The 23,533-nt window shown below is 41.6% G+C and overlaps 2 protein-coding genes across 2 annotated transcripts in view; both read left to right on the forward strand.

Moving 5' to 3' along the window:
• The window catches only part of LOC103037556 (macrophage mannose receptor 1-like), a 68,869-nt gene that overhangs the window by 38,359 nt on the left and 6,977 nt on the right, over positions 1-23,533 (forward strand). The window contains exons 2-4 of the mRNA XM_049473035.1: positions 20,568-20,957; positions 21,093-21,290; positions 21,525-21,887. Coding sequence (XP_049328992.1) covers positions 20,568-20,957; positions 21,093-21,290; positions 21,525-21,887 — 951 coding nt within the window. The remainder of the gene's footprint in view (positions 1-20,567; positions 20,958-21,092; positions 21,291-21,524; positions 21,888-23,533) is intronic.
• LOC125789934 (macrophage mannose receptor 1-like) lies at positions 10,190-16,698 on the forward strand. The gene is made up of 7 exons (XM_049473020.1): positions 10,190-10,345; positions 10,667-10,860; positions 11,407-11,603; positions 14,828-15,109; positions 15,209-15,211; positions 15,317-15,655; positions 15,811-16,698. The coding sequence occupies exons 1-7, from the start codon at positions 10,190-10,192 to the stop codon at positions 16,176-16,178; spliced, it is 1,539 nt and encodes a 512-aa protein (XP_049328977.1). The 3' UTR covers positions 16,179-16,698.

Below are 23,533 nucleotides of genomic sequence, written 5' to 3' on the forward strand. Positions count from 1 at the left end.
GTCTGTCTGCAGTAGCTCTGAGCTTCAGTCCAGGTTTTATTCTCATTTACAAAGTGATACCGATGAGGAACGTATGGAGATACACCACACACAGCTGTGAAGATCAGGAGAAAGTGTGGTAACACTTTACATTAAGAATTGACTAAGATGAATTAGTGAATTAGATTTATAATTAATAAAGTAAAGTAATGCGAGGTTGTCAGGTAAAATCTGCATTAGTTATTGTTTTTGTTCTTATTCTGTTTATGTACTGCAGTTATGTATACCAGTTGAATAAATGCATTGTTAAAATTGTATCATGCAATCATCTAAAAAGTAAACATTGGCTGTGATTTTATTTATTTATATTTTTTAAAGAAAAACTTTTATTGCAGTTATGTTCCTTAAAATCCACAGTTAAAGCTGGTAAAACACAGAAAACCATGTAATTTATGTATTCGCTTTTGCATTAAATCACATAACACATATAAAACAACCTATTTTTGTCATTTTAATTATTATTATTATTACATTTTTAAGAATACAATTATTTGGAAATACTGTTAAACTTTACTGGGAAAAAATAGAAAATATAGGAACTATTATTCATTTCACCAACCGATCAATATTTCTTCAGAGAATCATTGTAGCCAACTCAGAGATTCTGTAAATTTATAAAACACATTTTTTGTATGAATAATATGTGTTTAATTTGGCTAATTATTGTTTTTTTTTACCATTTTATTTCTATTTAGTTACACGGCCAATTATCTAGCCCACTCATTAGGACTCACTAGTGATGCCCCAACTCCATGAGGGTGAAGACCAGCACATGCCTCCTCCGACACATATAAAGTCAGACTCCACCTCTTTTTGAACTGCTGCTGATGCAGCATTACCGAGTAGCATCACAGCGCTAACGCTTGGAGGAAAGCTCAGCGACTCGGTTCTGATACATCAGCTAACAGAAAGAGTGCCATCTACAGTACCCACCCAGAGAGAGCAAGGCCAACTGTGCTCTCTCAGGGCTCTGGCAGCTGATGGCAAGCTGCATGAACAGGATTTGAACCAGCGAACTCCTGATCATAGTGGCAGCACTGAGGCCTTCAGATCACTCAGAGCCCTAATTATTGTTTACAGATAAAACAAACAGCATATTTTGCATACACAAATTTGAATTGAAAAGTATGTTTTAACCAGTATTGTGTTAAATGTCAGATAAATTTGTTCTGTAATCGAAAATAAAGCCTACACTGAGGTATGTCAATTTTTAAGTTGGCTTGGAAAAGCCAACTTACTGTTCTTCATAATTTTCTTCTTCTTCTTCTTCTTCTTCTTCTTCTTCTTATTATTATTATTATTATTGTTATATTCGCAAAATTGAGTCACTATCTCCTCCCACAGCTTTTTACATAGAAACACAGATCGTCAGACCTACACCTGATTAGGTTGCTTGTGCTTTTTGAGCGATATATTATACAGTTTTCGTATAAAAATTGTTAATGTATGCATTTTTACCCATAGAAAATAAATGGGGAGAAATTTAAACGCCCATGTACGTCACAATTTTTGAGAAACGAATACCAAATTTGGAAGTCCTACAGAACTTACTGCGTTCTTTCCGAAATATGCGCAAAGAGACGATTGTCGTACGAAATTTCCCAATAGAAATGAATGGGGGGCCCAAAATTCGATCTCACACATCGGCTCTGCACACGGAACCCTTTCTGTCCCCTGCTCTCCAGTTCTGTGTGTGTATGGAGGAGCTGCTGGATAAACCAGCTACTGCTCAAACGTTTGGACATCCCATACGTCCAGAGCAACCCAATTTATGCAAATATGCTACTTAGCAACCACCTACCAACACCATAGCAACACCTAAGCAACCACTTAGAAACACCTTAGAAAAATATAGCAACCACCACAGATAACATAACAACACCTTAGCAACCACCTAGCAACATCTTAGAAACAATATAGCAACCACCACACATAACGATCGCATAGCAACCACCTAGCAACAACCACAGACACCATAGAAACACCTTAGCAACCACCTAGCAACACCTTGGCAACCACCTAGAAACTACATAGCAACCAACACAGATACCATAACACCTCAGCAACACTTTAGCAACTACTAAGCTACACCTAAGCAACCACTACAGATACTATAGCAACACCTTAGCAACCATCTAGCAACACCTTAGCAACCACCTTGCAACTGCTTAGCAACACTTTGGTAACCACCACGGACACCATAGCAACATCTTAGCAACCACCTAGCATAACAACTAACATGGATACCATAACAACACCTTAGCAAACACCTAGCAACACCTTTCCAATTACCTAGCAACCGCTTAGCAACACCTTAGCAACCACCACAGATACCAAAACAACACCATAGGAACCACATAGCAAACACATAACAATCATTTGGAACACACTAGCAACTGCATAGCAACACTTTGCCAACCATTTTAGATATGATAGCAACTGCTTATCAACACCTGCGCAACCACTTGGAATAATTAGCAACTCCCTAGGAACACCTACGCAACCACCTGCGATACCTTAGCAACTGCCTAGCAACAGCTCAGCAAAACCTTAGCAAGCACCTGGAGTTCGGTAGCAACAACATAACACCCTAACAACCACTTAGTAAACCATGGCAACACCACAGCATCAATTTAGCAATGACCTGGAATTCCATACCAACCATATATTGGACACTGCCCTTTTAGCCATAGTTTAGGCAGATGTTTTTGGACTTTAGCCTTCAGCTAAAAGTTTTTGGACCCTGGTACATCAGACAAAAGTATTAGCAAAATCAACAGCATAGCAACAACTTGTCAGACACTTCAGACAGAAACAGCTTTGCAACCATTTTAACTTTTTAGCGTTATTAGTGCACTTTTCCAGGCCAACTTAAAGTTTGTTCACAAACTTTCACTTTCTAATTACTCTTGTTTTTCTTAGTAGTTCTAAATAGTATGCTTTCAGTGCACAAAAATCATGACTGGAACTTGTAACAACATGAGTGTCTGTAGATACATAGGCTTATGAAAGGTAACAAACAGTTCAAAATGTATTATCTGGTGTGTAATTTAGTACTAAATGATTTACACTGACCTGAGAACAGCAAGAAGACTGATAACCACTTCTGATCCATTTCGTGAATAGATTATCTAATAATAATCGATAACATAGATGATCAGATCTGAGTTCGCTCTTGATGTGTGTCTGTCGTTCTTCACCTCCTGTTCTGATCAATACAGTAAATCACCTCTTTCTTTTAATTATCTCTAATATCCCTCCACCCTCCACACCTTTGCACACAATTTTGTAGAGATAGCATCTCTGATTTGATTAGCGTTCGTCAGAGCTAGGTCAGCAACAGTTCCAGGGAATGTATTTGTGCAGTCCCCGTGAAGAGGAAATGAAAACCACAGAGATATATTTACAAAATAAACAAGCAGCAGGACTTCAATGTTACCATTCAGTTCTGGGTTGATGATCATACACTGTTAACCCCTAAGAGGAAAATTGTTGCTTTAAAAGAATGACTAATTGTTTCACTACAAAATACAGAAATGAGGTGTTTTGAACAGAAGTTGATGAGTTGATACAAGCTTGTCGGTTCAGACAAGTAATTGTAGACAGAATCTGCTGCAGTTGGTCTGCAGGTTTAGGTTCGGCAACAGTATGTGCTAAAAGAATGAGGTCAGCTGACTACCTGAATATACTGAATAAAGACCAGGTTATTCTTCCATCAATGGATTTCTTTTTTCTTCTCTGATGAATACGGCTATATTCCTAGATGACAATGTCAGGATTCACGAGGCTGGAATTGTGAAAGAGATCAGGGTTCAGGGAGCATGAGGTCATCATTTTCACACATGGATTGAGAGAGAGTTTACCACAGAGTCCAGACCTTAACCTCAATGAGAATCTTTGGGATGTGCTGGATGGAGAAGAGCTGCTTTGTGCAGAGGTCAGACTCTACCATCATCAATGCTGCTGCAAGATCCTGGTAAAAAAGTAATGCCACGCTGGATTTAAATAAATTTCAAGATTGCAGAAACTTATTGAAACAATGCCACAGTAAATGCAGTGTGCCGCAATCAAACCTTAATGAAGGCAGTCCAACCAAATATTAGATTGTGACCTTTTTTGGGGGGGCGAATGGGATAGCTGGGGAAGGAGACCTGAGATAAATGAGGAAAGGGCAAAGAATACGAGGACCAGGCAGTGGAGTTAAGAACTCTAGATTCATCATTCTCTTGGGGAGCACCATTACCTAGTTTGGGGACAGCACCAAGAAGGATAAGGACACTTTGCTACATATCTGTCTGGCAGAGCTTTCTGACCTGCAGACCATATGGCAAGCAGTGCTGGACCATGGCTCAAGGGGGTCAGGGGAGTGCTTTTGCTCCCTGAAGGTGAAAACCCTGAAAGGGAATAAGGAATAGCTTCTTCCCACAGGATATTCAGGCCCATAACCAAGATTGCCTACCCATTAAAACACTGCACATAGGACATTAGATAGCATTTCCTGTATTTTAATGCATTCTATTTTTTACCTCATCCACTGATGAGGAAGTACTGCAGCCACCACTGTCTGAACACCAACGTCAGGATAAGAACGATTGTAAAACATCATGGGTTAATTTACTGTTAGACAAAGTAAATTAAAGACTATTCTCAGTTTAAAAATCATTCAAGTGTTTAAAAACTCCAGCAGTACTGCTGTATCTGATACACTTATACTAGCACAACACACACTGGCACCAGGGGTGTAACAGTACAGAAAAGCACACTTTAGTTTACACCTCGGTATGGTTCGGTACGTTTTCGGTACAGTTGGTGGAAAAAATAAAGTGGTTTTGTTTTTAGTGATGGAATGTTTCAACAGGGATCGAGCTCTTTTATTAAATGCTGAAACCAGGTTTCTCTACTTCTGTCAACATGAGAGGCTCCACCTTTTGGATCTTGTTGGAACAAACAAACAAACAGTGAGCAGGTTTATTTGTATTGCTTTATTAAAAACAAAAACAACAGCATTACTTTAACTGCCTAAACTACAAATAAACATATTACTGGATGCATTTGGTGTTTGAACTCTTTTTAAGAAATATCAGCATTATATTGTAAAAAAAATAATTGCATTAGTGGTGTCAATCACTTAAAACATTATTAGAATCATGATTCATTTTTTATGCCGAAATTTCCCAGTATTATTGTGACCTGGCAGACTCGATCTTTTTTACTGTATTATGATATCCCTGAGAGAAAAAGAGAGAAAGAGCAAGAGAGAGAGAGAGAAAGAGCGCCTAACATTCCTGCATTCACACTGAAAAACTTTAATTTTAACTCAGAGATACTGACAACACAATTTAATATTAATATAAACACATATCAAAACAGCTCTGACATATACTGACGTTCCAAAAGTTGTAGGACAGCAGTATGAAAATTATTCATGAAGTCTTAATCATAAGTTGTTAGGTGTTATTAATTACAGTAATAGACATTTTGACCAAGGGTACCCAAACATCTGCATAGTACTTTAAATATATTTAGTTAATAAAATAACATTACCACACCCCTAAAACCCTTAATTACGTTTACAATTACAAAATCCATTTAAAAACATTGAATAGTAAAATTAAAAAATTACAACTGTGAATCCACTGACATCAAACATGGAAGCAGGATTAAGCAAGCGAGCGACTAAGCAGACATTACCAGCTCCAACAAATAAACCAACACTCCATTATAAGAAACTTCTCACAGTTTCAGACGTCTTTAAACGGGGGTACACGGCAAGCTCCATGGCAACAGCATCTTTAAGGTACACAGCCTATTCTTTTTGCAAAAGACTCCCCCTTGCCCCAAGACTGTTGAATGAACCGTCAATCAACCAAGTCCTGGGAAAGTCCAAGGATGGATGGCACAGCCTGATACAGTCAGTACCAGGTGCCCCCACAACTCCATTGGACAGCCTTGGCCAGGATGTAGGGGCTGATGCTACCCTGGACAGTCCAGGACTTTCACAAGCTCTAGCACCAGTAGTCACATTTAAGATTCAATCTGTGCTGCAGCTCCCTTGGTCACTACCCCTAATGGCCAGGGATCCAGTAAAGTCTGGACTGACACCACAAGAGCCTTCACAATTGCAGCACCAATGGCCATCCTATAGTTTGACCTGGAGCATACCAACCCTAGCAATGCCCCAATTTCATTTTGGCAGCAATGCCCCCTGCCAACGAGGAGGACCCCCCAAATACCTGGCTCATGTTGTCAGCCGCAATTTCCCCCTCCAGGCACATGCCAGTGTGTCGCTCATGAGCAAAATAGACTGATTAGCACAGCTGGGCCTATTTAAACAGTGCATGTTTTCCTAGGAAAAATACAATCATGCAGCTATCATGCAGGTTCAAGTTTGTTTTGGGTGTGGTGCAGGGAAAGCTGTTAATAAATATATAGTTTTAATTCACGGAAACCCTGTGCATGTGTCTCTCTCTGCTGCTTCTTGACTGCCAGGCCAGTGGCTTCACACCCCTATGCACTAGGTGTCATTACTGTGTGCAACTGAAGCCCAACATTGAGGATACTAAAATGTATCGCTCATTTGCATCAAAACAGACTGACTGGCAGTGTTGACCACAGAGGGCGGCTCATAGCTGCTAAAAAACTGTGTTATTTATTTATTTGATGACATATCGGGTTCTTGAAGAGTTGTTCTATTAATTAGGGGGAAAGTTTTAACTACTTCTCCTTACAACTCAGTTCCAGGGGAAGGTTGACTATTAAAAACAAGGAATAGAGTATAAATAGGGAAAAGGATTAGTCCTTAATGTAATCTGCACTATCTAACCTTAATATCTTATGCAGATGAAGTTGAGAGTCTGGTTCTCAGGCAGGCTGACCCACTGCTGATCTCCTCTAGCCTGCACCGCTCCGGTTCTCTCTACAGAACTGCAGTCTTCTCCCTCTGTCTCGTTACCTGGAGCCCAGTTCTCATAGCAGATAAAGTCTCCACTCATCCAGAACCAGAAGCTGAGGGTGCAGGTGTGACGCAGACCCAGCCACACATGATCAGTGGAGGCTTTCTGAGCCACATCCTTCACCCAGAGCTGGATCTCCTCAGAGTGAACTGAGACCAGGTCCACATGATTCTCTCTGCTGTATCTCAGAGCTTCTTTCCAGGTCCGATTTGTCTTGATCAAGACCAACTTATCTAAAGGGGAATAGGAAAAGGGCAATTAATGATTCATCACAATTTAAAACACTTAAAAAAAGATATAAAATGTACGATGCTTAATTTAGGAAAGAAAAGGTTTCCATTATTGAATAAGTCAAGCATTACTTACTCTCATAGCAGATAAAAGGGTATGATGTGTTACAGTTTACATCATGCCACTGACTCTGATCCATCACAGATGCTGCAGCACATTTATCAGTAATATCTGGCTGATTGGGAAACCAGTATCGAAATTAGGAGTTCTTCTTATCTGACCACTTCCAGGGGTCATTAAACAGGCCGATCCATGTCATAATACCAACATTTTTTGTCTCATTCCAGACCTGCTGGTTCTCTGTCTGGTTCCTCACACTGGCCAGGTCTGTGTGATTCTCTCTGCAGTAGCTCTGAGCTTCACGCCAGGTCTTCCTCTCATTAATGAATATGAATCTCTCAGTGCTTGTCTTAAAACCTAAAACACATTAAATCACATAAGACTCCATAAGACCCAAGAATTCCAGACTCACTAAATAAACTGATCATGCCTTTCATTAATCTGTATCTGTAGTAGTTGTTCTTACCATCTAAACACACAAAACGATATTTATCTCCACATTCGACATCAAGCCACATTCCATTTTGATTATGCATCACAACACAGAACTCCTTCCCTCCAGGATTATTTGGTTCTCCAATGCTCCAGTTCTGTACGAATCTCCTACAGTGTCGAAATTTCCGTCTCCCAGAGACCACCCCCATTTCCCAGTGTCCCCACGGTCCAGACCAATCCAAACATAGTCTCCACCTTTACCCTTTAGAGTGTCGTTCACCTTCTTCATCTCGTCCATGTTGTTGATGGTGGCCAGATCAGTGTAGGTCTGTCTGCAGTAGCTCTGAGCTTCAGTCCAGGTTGTACTCTGATTCACAAAGTGATACCGATGAGGAACGTATGGAGATACACCACACACAGCTGTGAAGAACAGGAGAAAGTGTGGCATTTGTTAACATGAACATCACATTAAATATTGCATTAATAATTACACTTATGTAAACAAGCAAAAACTGCCTTCGTTAATTTTCTTGTCTTTTGTTCATGTAAAGCAGTTAAGCATCCCAGCGTTTATGAAAACACTTATCCAGTAATTTAATTTACTTTAATCAAAGAAACCTTTTTTTCACAATTTACCCATTAAATCATATTTACTTAGCATTTACTTAGCAACTTCCAGTGCACAAAAATCATGACTAAAACTCTGTAACTAATAACAACATGAGTGTCTGCAGATACATGCGCTTAGGAAAGTTAATAAACGGCTCAAAATGTATTATCTGGTGTGAAATTTATTACTAAATGATTTACACTGACCTGAGAACAGCAAGAAGACTGAGATCCACTTCTGTTCCATTTTGTTAATAGAATATGAGATAATATTTGTTAGATCAAGTCTGATTTTTCCCCAGATGTGTTGATGTCGTTCTCCACCTCCTGTTCTGATCTATACAGTATCTCACCTCTTTCTTTTAAATTTCGTCAGACATAGGTCAGCAGCAGTTTCACTGATTGTGTTCTGGCAGTGTTCATGAAGAGGAAATGTAGCCCACTGCAGATGGATTTACAAAACAAATAAGCAGCATGACTTCAATGTTACCATTCAGTTCTAGGTTAATGTTTATACACTTTTAACCTGTAAGAGGAAAGCTGTTCCCTTAAAAAACTGAGTAATGGAATCATTCAAAATGAACATAAATGAATTGGCATGGACGTTGTCTCTTTACTCACTGGAAATAAATATAAATGTAATGTAAATGTAAAGAGTACTAGGGAAGTATTGTTGAGCAGGGGCACATGGGATAGTTGCAAAAGGAGACTTGGGATGATTAAAGAAAAGCTTTAAGGACAAGGCAGTGGAGCTCATGAGTCAAGCAAGGTAGAGATGGGACCAGCAACACAGGCAATCACAGGCTGCAATGACTCAGGAGTGGTTTAATCTTTGGATGTAATATCACGTAAAATGCACAGAGGGTGTGATGTTATCATGGCCTTCTGTTGAAGTCAAGCTCATGCTGTGTTCATCACCAATGGTGGAGAGAAGAACCTCTACTGGGGAAACATGGTCGAACAGAATTTAGTATTGCCTCAGAAACTTTGGGAGTAAATAGGGGAGGAAGAACGAGGAACAAAAAGGGCATTGGCTGTGCATCTATGGGGCAGAGATTGGCCAATGGACACTAAGACCCAGGCAAAGAATTGCTTTTCAGAATTGCTGAAAAGAAGAGTGAGGTTGATGGTAGTGGCAAGGAAATTGCCCAGAAACAACTGACCCAATTAGCAGAGTAGATCAGGGGGATCAGGTGGAGGCAAGCACTGGCTACATGGAAAGAACATGCCATCAAAAGCATTGATGTTGGCATGGCAGCATAGGGTTGGAAGTAGTAATGCAGGATGAAATACACTACAAAGGCCCATCCTCTGGACTGCTAATCGAAATGAGCTGAAACATGGTTAGGGTAAAGGCAGGTGAAAAATGAAAGACGGCGATCATCACCCTCTCCGGGCACTATGAATACCTGATGATGCCTTTCGGGTTGATGAGTGCCCCTGCTGTTTTCTAGGGTTATATTAAAGAGGTGCTCCCAGAGACATTGGACCGGCATGTGTTTGTCTACTTAAACGACATTCTTATATACAGTCACTCTATGGACGAGCATGTTACCCATGTCCGATGAGTTCTCCAGCTACTCCTGGAGAACCACTTCTACATCAAAATATAAAAGTCTGAGTTCCATGTGCAGTCCATCTTGTTTTTGGGCTTTGTAGTGTCCCATAACACTGTACATGGACCCCACTAAAGGTCAAGGCAGTCAAGAACTGGCCCTGGCTCACATCTGTGCACCTGATCCAAGTTCGTCCATAGAATTTTAGTGCTGTGACCTCTCTGCTATGACAAGGAAGACATAGGGATGGTTCAGCTGGTCCACAGAGACCATAAAGCATATGATGCCATAAAGCATCTTTTGACCCAGGCTCTGGTCCTCCCACTGCCTGACTCTAGACTCCTTTTTGTCATGGAGGTGGACCCCTCTGGAGTAGGTGTGGGCATGGTCTTTTCCCAGCAGGTGGGGCTGGATGGCTGACTGCACCCATGCACCTACTGGGGAACTCTTGACTGTGAAGCTCACCCTGGAGGAGTGGATGCACTGAATTGGGGGAACCAAACATCCCTTTCTAGTCTGAACTGACTACAAAAATCTGGCATACATGCAGCAAGCCAAGTGCCTGATCCCACACCAGGCCAGATGGGGATTGTTCCCTTTCAGTGAGGGCTCTTGGATGCTGTGAGGTGGTACCAAGAGACCAATCTGGGTCCAGAAAATGGGTTCTTAACTGGGGACACTCTTTACCCCAGGCTGTGCATCCATGGTCCCCCCTGTCCCTAGACTTTATCATGGGGATCCCCCCATCTCAGGGCAACACCATTAGTCATAGTGGACACGTTCTCGAAGGCTGGGGGCTTTGTGTCTTTGCCCAAGCTCCTGACCATATATGGTACGGCCAAGGCGTTGCTTGACGAGGTGGTCTGCATCCATGGACTGCCCACTGACAGACCATGGGCCGCACAGTTGGTTCTGGGGTACCTTCTACCGTTTTCTGGTGGCAGAAGCCAGCTTGTCCTTGGGGTTTCAACCCCAGACCAAGACCTAAAACGGACCCTCTGGCGGAGGCTGTCTGGCCTCTTTGGCTCTATCCACCTGGTTACCCTTTGAGTGCCAGTTTGGATATGCTCTGCCTGCTTTCCCTTGGCAGAAGATACGGGAGACTCCTGGAGGAGGGTCTGTGCTCCCCTCTTGTCTGCCAGGGTGACCCAGAAGCACGTCACAGACAGGAGGCGGGGGGTTGCCCCCTCTTATTGGGTTGAACAATGAGTCTGGTGGTTGGCCAAGGACATCCTGTTGCACAGTGCCCCGCGCAAACTGGCTCCACATTACCTGGAACCCTTTAGAATAGTGCGCCGGTTTAATTCAGTTTTGTACCACCCTGCCACCTGCCGTGAAGCTGCCTTCAATCATCCTTGAGTGAATCAATCATCCACTCCTAGAGTGATGTCGATCAGCACAAGGTGTCTGTGAGCTGGTATATCAGAATAGTGCTTTTGCTTTGAGCACACTGTGAGGCACAGGGTGATGCTGGCACAGGAGCAGACGTGGCAGCAGCTGCCACTGACACAGGAGTTGAGACGACTGGTGTTGATGAGACTGGAGCTGAGGTGGCGGGCGCTGCAGGCACTGGAGCTGAGACTGTGGGTGTTGCTGTCACTGGAGCTAAGGCAGCGGGTGCCACAAGAACTTGAGCATGTGGTTGGCGACGCTGGAATTGGTACTGGAACAGAGGCAGTGGGCACCTGGGGCGATAAGCACTGCTGGAGCTGGAACAGGAGCGGAGGGTGCTGCTGGAGTTGGTACTCAAGCTGTGGCGGGTTTCAGCAGTTCAAGAAACCCTCCACAGTGCTTACAATTTTAGGCCTTTTTTTAAAATAATGTCAGCTCATTGTAAAGCCTTATCCCTCAGAAAATCCTTTATAAAAAAGAACCTTCACAACATTAGGAGAGGTAGGGCAAGTCAGATGCTGTGAGGAAGCAGATGGATTTAAAAACCTTTACAGGTGCCATGTCCACTGTCATACTCACACAGAATAGAAACTAAGGAAGATAACACTAGCGGTTTACCATATTGCAGTACAGAAGCCAGTTTGTCCAAATAATCCAACTCCTTTTGCCTTGCCAAAAACAGACTTGAGTTTTCTTATGGCTGAACAGGCCAATGCTGAATCCACAAGTTCTATTGTACGCAGGTCGTGTGGAGGTAGTGTTTGTTTGGCTGGCAACCAGGGTTTTTTCTTTCCTGAGCACTCATTGTTGTTATTGTTGTTGTCTCCTGGCTGTCCTTTCCTCCTTCAGTGTTTGGGTCCCATCTAGGTACAGCTGCCTCCAGGTGTTGAGGTCAACAGCCATATTTTCCAGATCTCAGTTTGATTTCACACCTTTTAGGAGCTATTTTCAGCTGGCCTTTAAAGTGCTTCTTCTGGCCTCCAGCAAAGCACTTACCATGGTAGAGCTGGCCATACAACACCCTGCAGGGCAGCTGGTTGTAGGGCATCCTTATGACGTGTCCCAGCCACCGTGATTGATGCTGAGTGATAGTGGTCTCAATGCTACTGCAGCCTGTTCTCCTCAAGATCTCAATGTGCAGCCCTCAATTACGCCAAAGTAATTTCCAGGATTTGCTGGAGACAGCGGAAGTGAAAGTATTCCAGAGTTTTGGTATTCCAGGCGGCTATAAGTAACCCAGGCTTCACAGCTCTAGAGGATGGTGGTGATGCAGACTGCTTTGTAGACCATTTTTTTGTGCTCAGAAGGTTTTTGTTCAGGAAGACCTGGTACCTAAGTCTCCCAAAGGCAAAAAAACTGTGTTCTGGACTTAATTTTCGATAGTATTGTCATCAGACAGAATACTCCAAAGGTACCTGAAGGATGGAACAACTGACAATGGTTCATCTGCAACAGTAAAGGTGGGTGATGTGGGTGGGATTTTGTCACGCCATTGGCAGACTACCCCCATGCTGTATGCAATGCTTCTGCATTGAGGACAGACTGGAAGTCTTGTGGAGTGTTGGACCCAAGAACACAGTCGTCTGCAAATTGTAGCTCCAGTATCCTTACTCTGTGCAGTTTGGTGGTTGCTTGCAGCCTCCTGATGTTAAAGAGCTTGCCAGCTACCCTGTATGCCACTGATACCTCTCTGCTGTCTTTGATCTACTTGAGAGTGACGCATAAGAGGAAGATGTTAAATAGTACTGGTGCCAGTACACACCCGTCTGCCTTACCCCTGTATGCACAGGGAAAGAGTCTGACACTTGCCCTCCTATGACTACCCTACCCTACCACTTATTCCCTCATGGAACTGTCGTAGGATGTTTTCATACTTTGTGGGGCATCCAATCTGGAGAAGGAAGCCCCACAAGAGCTCTCTCTGCACAGTGTCAAAGGCTTTAGAGAGGTTGACAATAGCCATAAACTGGTAAAAAAAAAATTGTTCCCTGCACTTCTCTTGGTGTTGCCGGGCTGTGAAGACCATATTGATGGTGCTCCTGTTCTTTCTAAACCTGCTCTGTGACTCAGGAAGCATTATGTGGGCCTGCACCCTGCTGCTCCAAGATTCAATAGCTAAAAGCAGAACATTGCAAGCAGAAAACAGCATGTAGCATGCACTAACTACAAGCATTCCTACACTACTACACTAGACGCTTCACACATGCCTTGTGATTACTCACACACACAGGACTAACAAGATGACTAATAAGAAAACAAAGAAAACAAACAGACAAACTAAACATAACAAACCATAAACTTAGTAGACAAAAAACACAGCATGACTGAGGCTCAAACAAATTATGATGAAAGATCCAAACTGGGTTTAACACGACAGGGTCAAACAAAAAGCACGACAGAGAACAAAAGAACACATGGTGTATGTATACACACTGGAAAACAGAAAACACCTGGAGAAGGAAAGAAGGGGGTGGGATAACAAACAAGACAGGTGAGAACACTAATGATTAGGTGGGGCAAGGGCAGAGACAAGGGAGGAGACAAGACAGAAACAGAACAAGCACATGGCTTAAGTATAAGTTTGATTACTCATAATATTGATATGAGATAATAACCCGCCATGAATTGAAGCAACGGTCCGGATCTGCACAACGCCTCTGGAAGTTTCAGCAGTGATGTCCCAGATCCCTATGAGGGGTTAACAATGTATGAACTACAACACAGAATAGAACAGTAATATTAAAATATGCGGCTTGCTTGTTTTGTAAACACACATGCAGTGGGTTACATTTCCTCTTCACGGTTACTGCCTGAATACAATCACTTGAACTGCTGCTGCCCTAGCTCTGACGAACTCTAATCAAATCAGAGATGATATCTTCATAGGATTGCGTGCAAGAGAGGTGGAGCGACATTAGAGAGAACAATAAAGAAAGAGGTGAAATACTGTATTAATCAGAACAGGAGGTGAAGATTGAGGGAGACACATCAGGACGAAGAATTTGCATCTGAACATCTAGATTCCAGAAATGGATCAGAAGTGGATCTCAGTCTTCTTGCTGTTCTCAGGTCAGTGAACATCATTTAGTACACAAATTCACACCAGATAATACATTAATACACAAGTGCATGTATCTGTAGACATTCATCTTTGTTACAGGTTCCAGTCATGATTTTTGTGCACTGGAAGCTTACTACTGAAAAAAAAAGACAAGGGTAAAAATTGACCTAGCACAGGGTTGACTTATATTTGACAATATACCAAATTTACCACGTTTAACACAATTCTTTTTAAAAACGTACTTATTTTTTCTCTGTATATGCAAAATACTCTGTTCCCCTCATCTTTAAACAATAATTGGCCAAATTGACCACAATATTACATAAAATAAATTCACAAAATAAAATTAGCCTTTTAATTAGCCTTTAGATTTGGCCATTCTATTTCCATTAAATGTAAAATGTTACCACACTTTCTCCTGATCTTCCCAGCTGTGTGTGGTGTATCTCCATACGTTCCTCATCGGTATCACTTTGTGAATCAGAGTAAAACCTGGACTGAAGCTCAGAGCTACTGCAGACAGACCTACACTGATCTGGCCACCATCAACAACATGGACGAGATGAAGAAGCTGAACAAGACTCTGATAGATAATGGTGGCCACTTTGTTTGGATTGGTCTGAACAGGGGGGACACTGGGAGATGGCAGTGGTCTCTGGGAGGTGGAAATTTTGACGGAGATTCATACCGGAACTGGAGCAGTGGAGAACCAAGTAATCATGGGGGGATTGAGTTCTGTGTTGCGATGTATAAAGAAACTGGAAAGTGGCTTGATGTCTATTGTGAAGATAATTATCGTTTTGTGTGTTTAGACGGTAAGAAAACTGAAAACTGATTGGCTGTTCATTTGTGTATAATATCATGTGTGTATCATATTATGTGTATCATCATGATTTTTACATGAATTTAATGTCTTTCAGATAAGAATGCAAACACTGAGAGATACGTATTCATTAATGAGACAAAGACCTGGTGTGAAGCTCAGAGCTACTGCAGAGAACATCACACAGATCTGCCCAGTGTGAGGAACCAGACTGAGAACCAGAAGATCTGGAGTGTGTTAAAAACTGGTGAACGGATCTGGATCGGCCTGTTTAACGACTCCTGGGAGTGGTCGGATCAGAGTAGCTCTTCATTCCGATACTGGCTTCCCAGACAGCCAGATACTAATGATAAATGTGCTGCAGCATCTGTAAAGGACCAGTCTCAGTGGCATGATGTAAACTGTAACATAGGATTCCCTTTTATCTGCTATGAAAGTAAGTTATGCTTAAGTTATTTAATTTTTTAATGGTTTATACTGTAATATCTTTAGTAATTTTGAAATCTATTACAAGTCCCTCTAATAAAAGCAGCAAAACTATTTTAGGATATTTAATGAACAGTTTTTTTGCCCTGTCTTTTCCCTCTCCAGATGAGCTGGTCTTGATCCAGAAGAAACTGAGCTGGGCAGAAGCTCTGAGATACTGCAGAGAGAATCATGTGGACCTGGTCTCAGTTCACTTTGAGGAGTTCCAGCTCTGGGTGGAGGATTTGGCTCAGAAAGCCTCCACTGATCATGTGTGGCTGGGTCTGCGTCACACCTGCACTCAGGGATTCTGGTTCTGGACGAGTGGGTTTACCGTCTGCTACCAGAACTGGGCTCCAGGTAACGGTGCAGAGGGAGAACACTGTGAGCCTGTGGTCAGAACCGGAGCGGTGCAGGCTAGAGGAGATCAGCAGTGGGTCAGCCTGCCTGAGAACCAGACTCTCAACTTCATCTGCATCAAATATGAAGGTTAGGTAGTGTCTATGTGTGATTTGTACAAAATGTGCATATAGACATGACATAAAATCTTAATTATTCATTATTTTTCCCAGATTGAAATCAGGTGTGAAGAGATTTCTTGCCCAGAATCAGCAGCTTGACAGCTTTACCACATTCTCTGTATATTAGCTTAAAATAGTGCTTCATACTGCATGTGCTGTAACTGTTAAACTAAAATGCATTTCCTTGTTTCATATTTGTGCCTCTTTACCTCTTTCCAATGACTTTTATCACTTACTTAACTGTTAAGTTTAAGAAAAAATCAATTAATAAGCATTTGGACAGTGAAAAGCCTGCTCGAATCTAGAGCAGAGCTCTGAGACCAAAAGTTGAAGCTTGTTTTATTATTTCTTACATTTGTAAAATAAAAAACGAATATAATTTTTTTTGAAGTATTTTCTGTTTATTTCGTATAAATGTATTTTATACAATTATGTTAATCATCATGACACTGTTCTTACTGGATGAGTTATTTAAATAAATTAAATAAAATCAGTTCATTGTCAGACTTTATTTTCTTACTATAATACAATTTATTATGAATTATCTATGCAACCCATTTATAATGGGTTGGGGAGCAGCAACTCTCCAGTCCAGAGGGTTGCAGGACCCAAAGCAGGTAAACTCAAGAGGAAAAGGGAGGAAAATCCCAAAATGGTGAAAAACACAAAAAACTGGTGGAGCCCCCGAAAACGGGTTGAAATCCTGGAAACGTCATGGATAGAGAAGTGGGAAAAGAAAATAGCAGAGGCTTGCTCAAGAAACTGGCATAGATAAGAGCTTCAAAGATCTAGCGCGGAGTGACTGGTTGGCACCCAGGACTGTTCCTCAGGTACTAGAGACCCCCAGTTGGTGGAAGGTTGTAGGCAGTGGCCCACAGAACAAAGGTAGGGCTTCAGGCGGGACACATGAATGGTCGGGTGGACCTTTAAGGCAGGTGGCAGGGCAAGGCGTTACAAAACTGTATTAATCCGGCACACTAATTTAAAGGGTTACAGGTAACGTGCCACCAGTTCTCAACAGGGTACCATGCAACAGGATGTGCTTGGCCGACAGACAGACTTCTTGACAAACCCGATAAGACGGGGCGACCCGCTGCCTCTTGTCTGTGTGGCATTTCTGGATCACCCTGGCAGACAAGAGGGCAGCCCGAGCCCTCCTCCACTCTCTGCGGCAATGGTGGACCGTCTGGTCAGCTGAGGAGACTCCTGTGACTTCTTCCGTCCAGGGAAATCAGGCAGAGCATACCCAAACTGCTCAAAGGGCAAAATCCCCAGAAATGAGTGCCAGAGAGTGTTGTGGGCATACTCTGCCCACTTCAACTGTTCGGACAGAGCAGCAGAGGGTCAGTTCTAGGTCCTGGTTGACCTTTTATATCTGGCCATTGGACAAGCTGGCTTCTGCCCCCAGCAAACGGCAGAAGGCACCCCAGAACTGACTGGTGAACTGCGCCTCACGGTCTGACACAATGTCAGAGGGCAGTCCATGAACACTGATCACCTGGTCAAGCAACACCTTGGCTGTCTCCTGCACAGACAGGAGCTTAGGCAAAGCCACAAAACACCCAGCCTTGGAGAACCTGTCCACTATCACTAATATCACGGTGCTGTCCCACGATGGGAGTCTAGGGACAGGTGGGACCAGACACGCAAGGGAACTGCCAGAGGGTGCAGCAGACCTGTGAGTTTGGTTATGGGGTCCTTGTTTTGTGCGCATATTGTGCAGGCGGTCACGTGCATGCGCATGTCCTGTTCCATGTGGGGCCACCAGAACCAATGTTGCAGGAGCATGAATGTGTGCGTGACCCCTTGATTTGCAGCCTGGGGTAAAGAGTGTCTCCAGGTGAGTACCCATCTCCTAAGGTCTCCTGGACCCATATCGGTATCTTGGGCCTGCCTCATGGGTGCCAGGATCCTAGCTGGAGGTACGATTGTAGAAGGACCACCCGAAAGAGGGAGATGCTCCCACAGGTTAGAGAGGGTGTCCCGGGTCAAAAGATGCTTGATAGCATCGAACGCTTCCTGGGCCTCTGTGGACCAGCTGAACTGCCCCAATGTCTTCTGTGTCAGAGCGATTAGCTGGGAAGTCACAGCAGTAAAATTCCTCACAAACTTTCAGAAGAAGTTAGCAAAGCCCAGGAAGCACTGGACCAGGAGCAAAGATGTGGGCTGGGGCCAGTTTTCAATTGCCTTGACCTTGGTGGGGTCCATGCGCAGTGTTATGGGACACTATAAAAGGTCCAAAAATGAGATGGACTGCGCATGGACTTTTCCAGTGACGCAAAGTTGGTTCTCCAGGAGTGGCCGGAGAACCCATCAGACATAAGTAACATGTTCATACATAGAGTGACTGTATATAAGAATGTCGTCTAAGTAGACAAACACATACCGGTCCAACGCCTCCTGGAGTGCCTCATTAATATACCCCTGGAAGACAGCAGGGGCATTCATCAACCCGAATGGAATCACCAGGTATGCATAGTGCCCGGTTGGGGTGAATGCCGTCTTCCATTCGTCACCCGCCCTACCCTAACTATGTTTACTTAACCAGTTTAGTAAAAATTGTGGCCCGCTGCAGTGCCTCAAAGGTGGATTACATTAGGGGCAGGGGGTAATGGTTCTTAACCATAATCTTACTGACACCCCTATAATCTAAGCAGGGCCTCAACCCCCCATCTTTTCTTGCCTACGATAAAGAGTCTGGTGCTGGCCTGGAAGGAGGAAGGACAGATAAACCCCAGGGTAAGGGTCATCTGGATATACTCAATAATTGCTCTAACTTCAGGGCCTGAGAAAACAACCTTCTCCTGGTAGGGCTAGTCCCAGGCAGTAGGACTATGGCCATGTTGCAGTGGTGGTGGGGGTGGGGGGATTAGAATTTGAGCTTTCTGCTTTGTAAGGACCTTCTTGAATGTAAGCTTACATTTTTTAGCTCATTTCGATTACCGGTCCCAAGGATGGGCTTTTGTAGTGTATTTTTTATTGCGTTACTACTACTCACCCTATGCTGCTATGGATGTAACGTAACTTAAGTTTTAAAATATTAGCTCTTTTCATGTACCCAGTCAACAAACTGGATGGTAAAGATCATGGCTGGCAGTCTCTGTCTAGAATTGTCCATGTAAATAGACAACCTTGTATCACCTTATTATCATATATTCAGTACACTTCACATTTGTATTTATTTCCAGTGAGTGAAAACACAACATCTATGCAACTTAATTATTTTTTACATTTTAAGTGAAACAATTAGTAATTTTTTTGAGGCAACAGCTTTCCTCATAACAGTGTATGAGCCTCAACCCAGAACTGAATGGTAACACTGAAGTCATGCTGCTTATTTGTTTTGTAAATCCATCTGCAGTGGGCTACATTTCCTCTTCATGGAGACTGCCAGAATACAATCCCTGGAACTGTTGCTGACCCAGCTCTCACGAAATAAAAAAATTAGAGATGCTATCCATACAGAATTGCGTGCAAGGGGTGGAGGGTGGAGCGATGTTAGAAAAAATGAAAAGAAATATATGAAATACTGTATAGATCAGAATACGAGGTGAAGAACAACATTGACACATCAGGAGTGAACTCAGATCTGATCATCTATGTTACCAAATATTATTAGATAATCTATTCACAAAATGGATCAGAAGTGGATTTCAGTCTTCTTGCTGTTCTCAGGTCAGTGTACATCATATAGTACTAAATTTTACTCCAGATAATACATTTTGAACTGTTTGTTAACTTTTCTAAGATCATCTATCTGCAGACACTTATGCTGTTACGAGTTTTAGTCATGATTTTTGCACTGGAAGCTTACTACTGAGTATAACAAGGGTAAAAAATGACTTACTTTTGAAAATAGACCAAATGTATTAGACCTTTATTACAACACTGTTTAAAATTCTTTTAAATACACATTTGTCATGTTTTTCTCTATATATGCAAAAAAAAAATCACCTCATTTTTAAATAAAGTTTAGCCTAATTTAAGACAAGATTACATCATAAAACGATTCCACAAAACAAACTAGCCTAACTGTGCTTTAGATTTCAACATTGTGTTTCCTTTAAATGCCTCTCAGCATTCCCACCTAAAGAGAAGAGACTACAGTGACAGTGTTTAACCATGTGGATTCTTATTTGCATAATGTCTAAATTGCTTATAATGATTCTTTACAGCAATATTAATGTGTTGTGTGAATACATTAAATACATTAATTACCTGTGTTTTACCAGCTTAAACTGTCGAGTTTTTAACTGATTACCTAACAGAAGTTTACATCATTAATTATTAATCCCATGCATTAATTTATGTTAGTCAATTCTTAATGTAAAGTGTTACCACACTTTCTCCTGAACTTCACAGCTGTGTGTGGTGTATCTCCATACGTTCCTCATCGGTATCACTTTGTGAATCAGAGTAAAACCTGGACTGAAGCTCAGAGCTACTGCAGACAGAACTACACTGATCTGGCCACTATCAACAACATGGACGAGATGAAGAAGCTGAACGAGACTCTGAAGGATAAAACTGTCCATGCTGTTTGGATTGGTCTGAACAGAGGGAACACTGGGAAATGGGGGTGGTCTCTGGGAGGTGGAAGATTTGAAAGTGTAGAATATTCATACCGGAACTGGAGCAGTGGCGAACCAAATAATGCTCTGGGTAATGAGTCCTGTGTTGCGATGAAGAAAAAAAATGGAATGTGGCTTGATGTCCCATGTGAAGATAATTACCGTTTTGTGTGTTTAGACGGTAAGATCTTCTACTAGATACAAATTAATGAAAGATAATACTGAAACCTGATTGGTTGTTCATATTAATTCTTTGATATTATTGAGCTGTGTTTCTTTATTAGTTTGAAAAGGGCGGTTTTATCTGATTTTTTAGAAAAGAGGACAAACACTGAGAGATACGTTTTCATTAATGAGACAAAGACCTGGCCTGAAGCTCAGAGCTACTGCAGAGATTATTACACAGACCTGGTCAGTGTGAGGAACCAGACTGAGAACCAGCAGATCTGGAGTGAAGCTGGTGCACGGATCTGGATTGGCCTGTTTAACGACTCCTGGAAGTGGTCAGATCAGAGTAGCTCCTCATTCAGATACTGGGATTCTAAGCAGCCTGATAATTATTGTGGAAAAGAGAACTGTACTACTATAATAATAAACAAACAGGGTCACTGGAACGATGAAAACTGTGACACTCCACATCAATTCATCTGCCATGAGAGTGAGAAGAATTTACTTTAGAATATTTAACCTTAATGTTTTTTTTATATTCCAGGCTGTATGCATTTACTCCATTTCCTTTTATCTCCAGATAAGCTGATCTTGATCCAGCAGAATCTGAGCTGGGCAGAAGCTCTGAAATACTGCAGAGAGAATCATGTGGACCTGGTCTCAGTTCACTCTAAAGAGATCCAGCTCTGGGTGAAGGATGTGGCTCAGAAAGCCTCCACTGATCATGTGTGGCTGGGTCTGCGTCACACCTGCACCCTCAGCTTCTGGTTCTGGATGAGTGGAGACTTTATCTGCAATGATAACTGGGCTCCAGGTAACGGTGCAGAAGGTGAAGACTGCAGTCCTGTAGAGAGAACCGGAGCGGTGCAGGCTAGAGGAAATCAGCAGTGGGTCAGCCTGCCTGAGAACCAGACTCTCAACTTCATCTGCATCAGATATGAAGGTTAGATTTAGTGTTTATTAGTGTGATTTCTATAGAATATTCACATAGATCTTGTTAAAATAACCCTGTTTTTTTCCACAGACTGAAACCAGGTGTGAAGTGTCTTCTGGCTGATCATCAGATTTCCAACCTTTTGCTGTATATTAGCTTATATTAGTGGTTTATACGTTATATACTGGAACTGTTGGGCAAAACTGCATTTGCATTTTTATATATGAGCTTCTTTATCTGTATTACATAGGATATCATCAGTTACTAAATTTCAAAGTTAATAAGTTCAATAAATATTTGGACAGTAAATCAATTTTGTAATGTTGTAATTGTACATAAGTGATGTTTATGGATTAATATTTACAGATAGTATGCACAGATTAGACAGATAGTAACTGTAACAGTCTAGAAAAGCCTCCTGAGATCTGGAGTGGAAATATATTTTCTTATCTTATAATGTAAAATATTTTAACAAATGTTAAATGTGTTTTTACCTAAGAATAATGTTATAATTTCCCTTTATCTTCATGTATTTTATACTATTTTAATCATCATAAGATTGTTTTCATTGGGTGAGTTATTTGAATAAAGCAGATAAAATCAGATAATTGTCAGACTTTGTTTTTACTATAAAACAATTGTTTTAGAATTAGAATTGTTTTCTATGCAAACCATTGAGTTTGACAAATTTAAACTGTGAAGCATGATATTCATTCACTTTATATTAATGTATATTATTTTTTTATTGTACATAATTATTTATTAATGTTTATCTTCTGATAGGGGTAGCAGGTTTAAATTTTATAAAGCTTTACAATCTGAACCTATTAGACTGACTGTAATAGTCTATATATGGAACTCCGTTGGGTCCTGGCACTGATCCTGTATTAGTAAACTAGTAGTACACAATTTTTTTGCATTTTTCAAATTTTAGCTGATTGCGGAGTCTTCTTTTTTTACCCTTTAAGAACTCCAGCAGCACTTCTGTATCTGATCCACTCACTATACCAGCACAACACACACTAACACCTCATACACCACCTGCATGCTAATCAGTGCTAATCACTACAGCTGAAAAATAGTGGTGTAGAATGTGTGTAGAACGAAGGAAGTGGTTATAATTTTATGCTTGATAGGTGGAATTGGACATACATTTAAAAATGCACTTATTGAGAAAAAAACATATACAGTTTGTTCATTAAACTCATAATATAAAAAGAAAAAAGTGGAACAGTGTAATTTCCTCTTCTGAATTATTATTAAGCAGTGAATTAATGTATTATAACTGTTCTATACTGTTTTTGTCTTCTTTGTTCCTGTGTCTCTTTATCACCTCTCAAATCTCTGTTATCTCTACCCCCCCCCCCCACACACACACACACACACACAAACGCCCATCTTCTAAGGGCTGAAGTCATTTAATTAGATGACAGCTTACAGGTTCAGGGCCTACGGCACAGGTTTTGCATACTTTATCAGAAACATCAGCGACATATCAGGTTCCTACGTCCACTGAACCTGTTTTGCATATGTTTGGAAACACAGGTCAGTGTGAAAGGGAAGATTGTCATGTACACGCAATGTACATAAACTGATGTTGCAGGATCTTTTTAGGAGCATGTTTTTATTGCTGTATGAAAGATGTGTGAGGGTTT

The sequence above is a fragment of the Astyanax mexicanus genome, unplaced genomic scaffold (assembly GCF_023375975.1).
Source record: "Astyanax mexicanus isolate ESR-SI-001 unplaced genomic scaffold, AstMex3_surface scaffold_33, whole genome shotgun sequence".
Taxonomy (NCBI): Eukaryota; Metazoa; Chordata; class Actinopteri; order Characiformes; family Acestrorhamphidae; genus Astyanax; species Astyanax mexicanus.

Excerpts from the sequence above, each read along its gene's own strand:
- LOC125789934 (XM_049473020.1), top strand. The coding sequence starts at position 10,190 with ATGGTTCAGCTGGTCCACAGAGACCATAAAGCATATGATGCCATAAAG. Across the intron at positions 11,604-14,827 it reads GGTTGGCGACGCTGGAATTG|CTGTGTGTGGTGTATCTCCA; the intron begins GTACTGGAACAG and ends TGATCTTCCCAG. Across the intron at positions 15,656-15,810 it reads CCCTTTTATCTGCTATGAAA|ATGAGCTGGTCTTGATCCAG; the intron begins GTAAGTTATGCT and ends TTCCCTCTCCAG.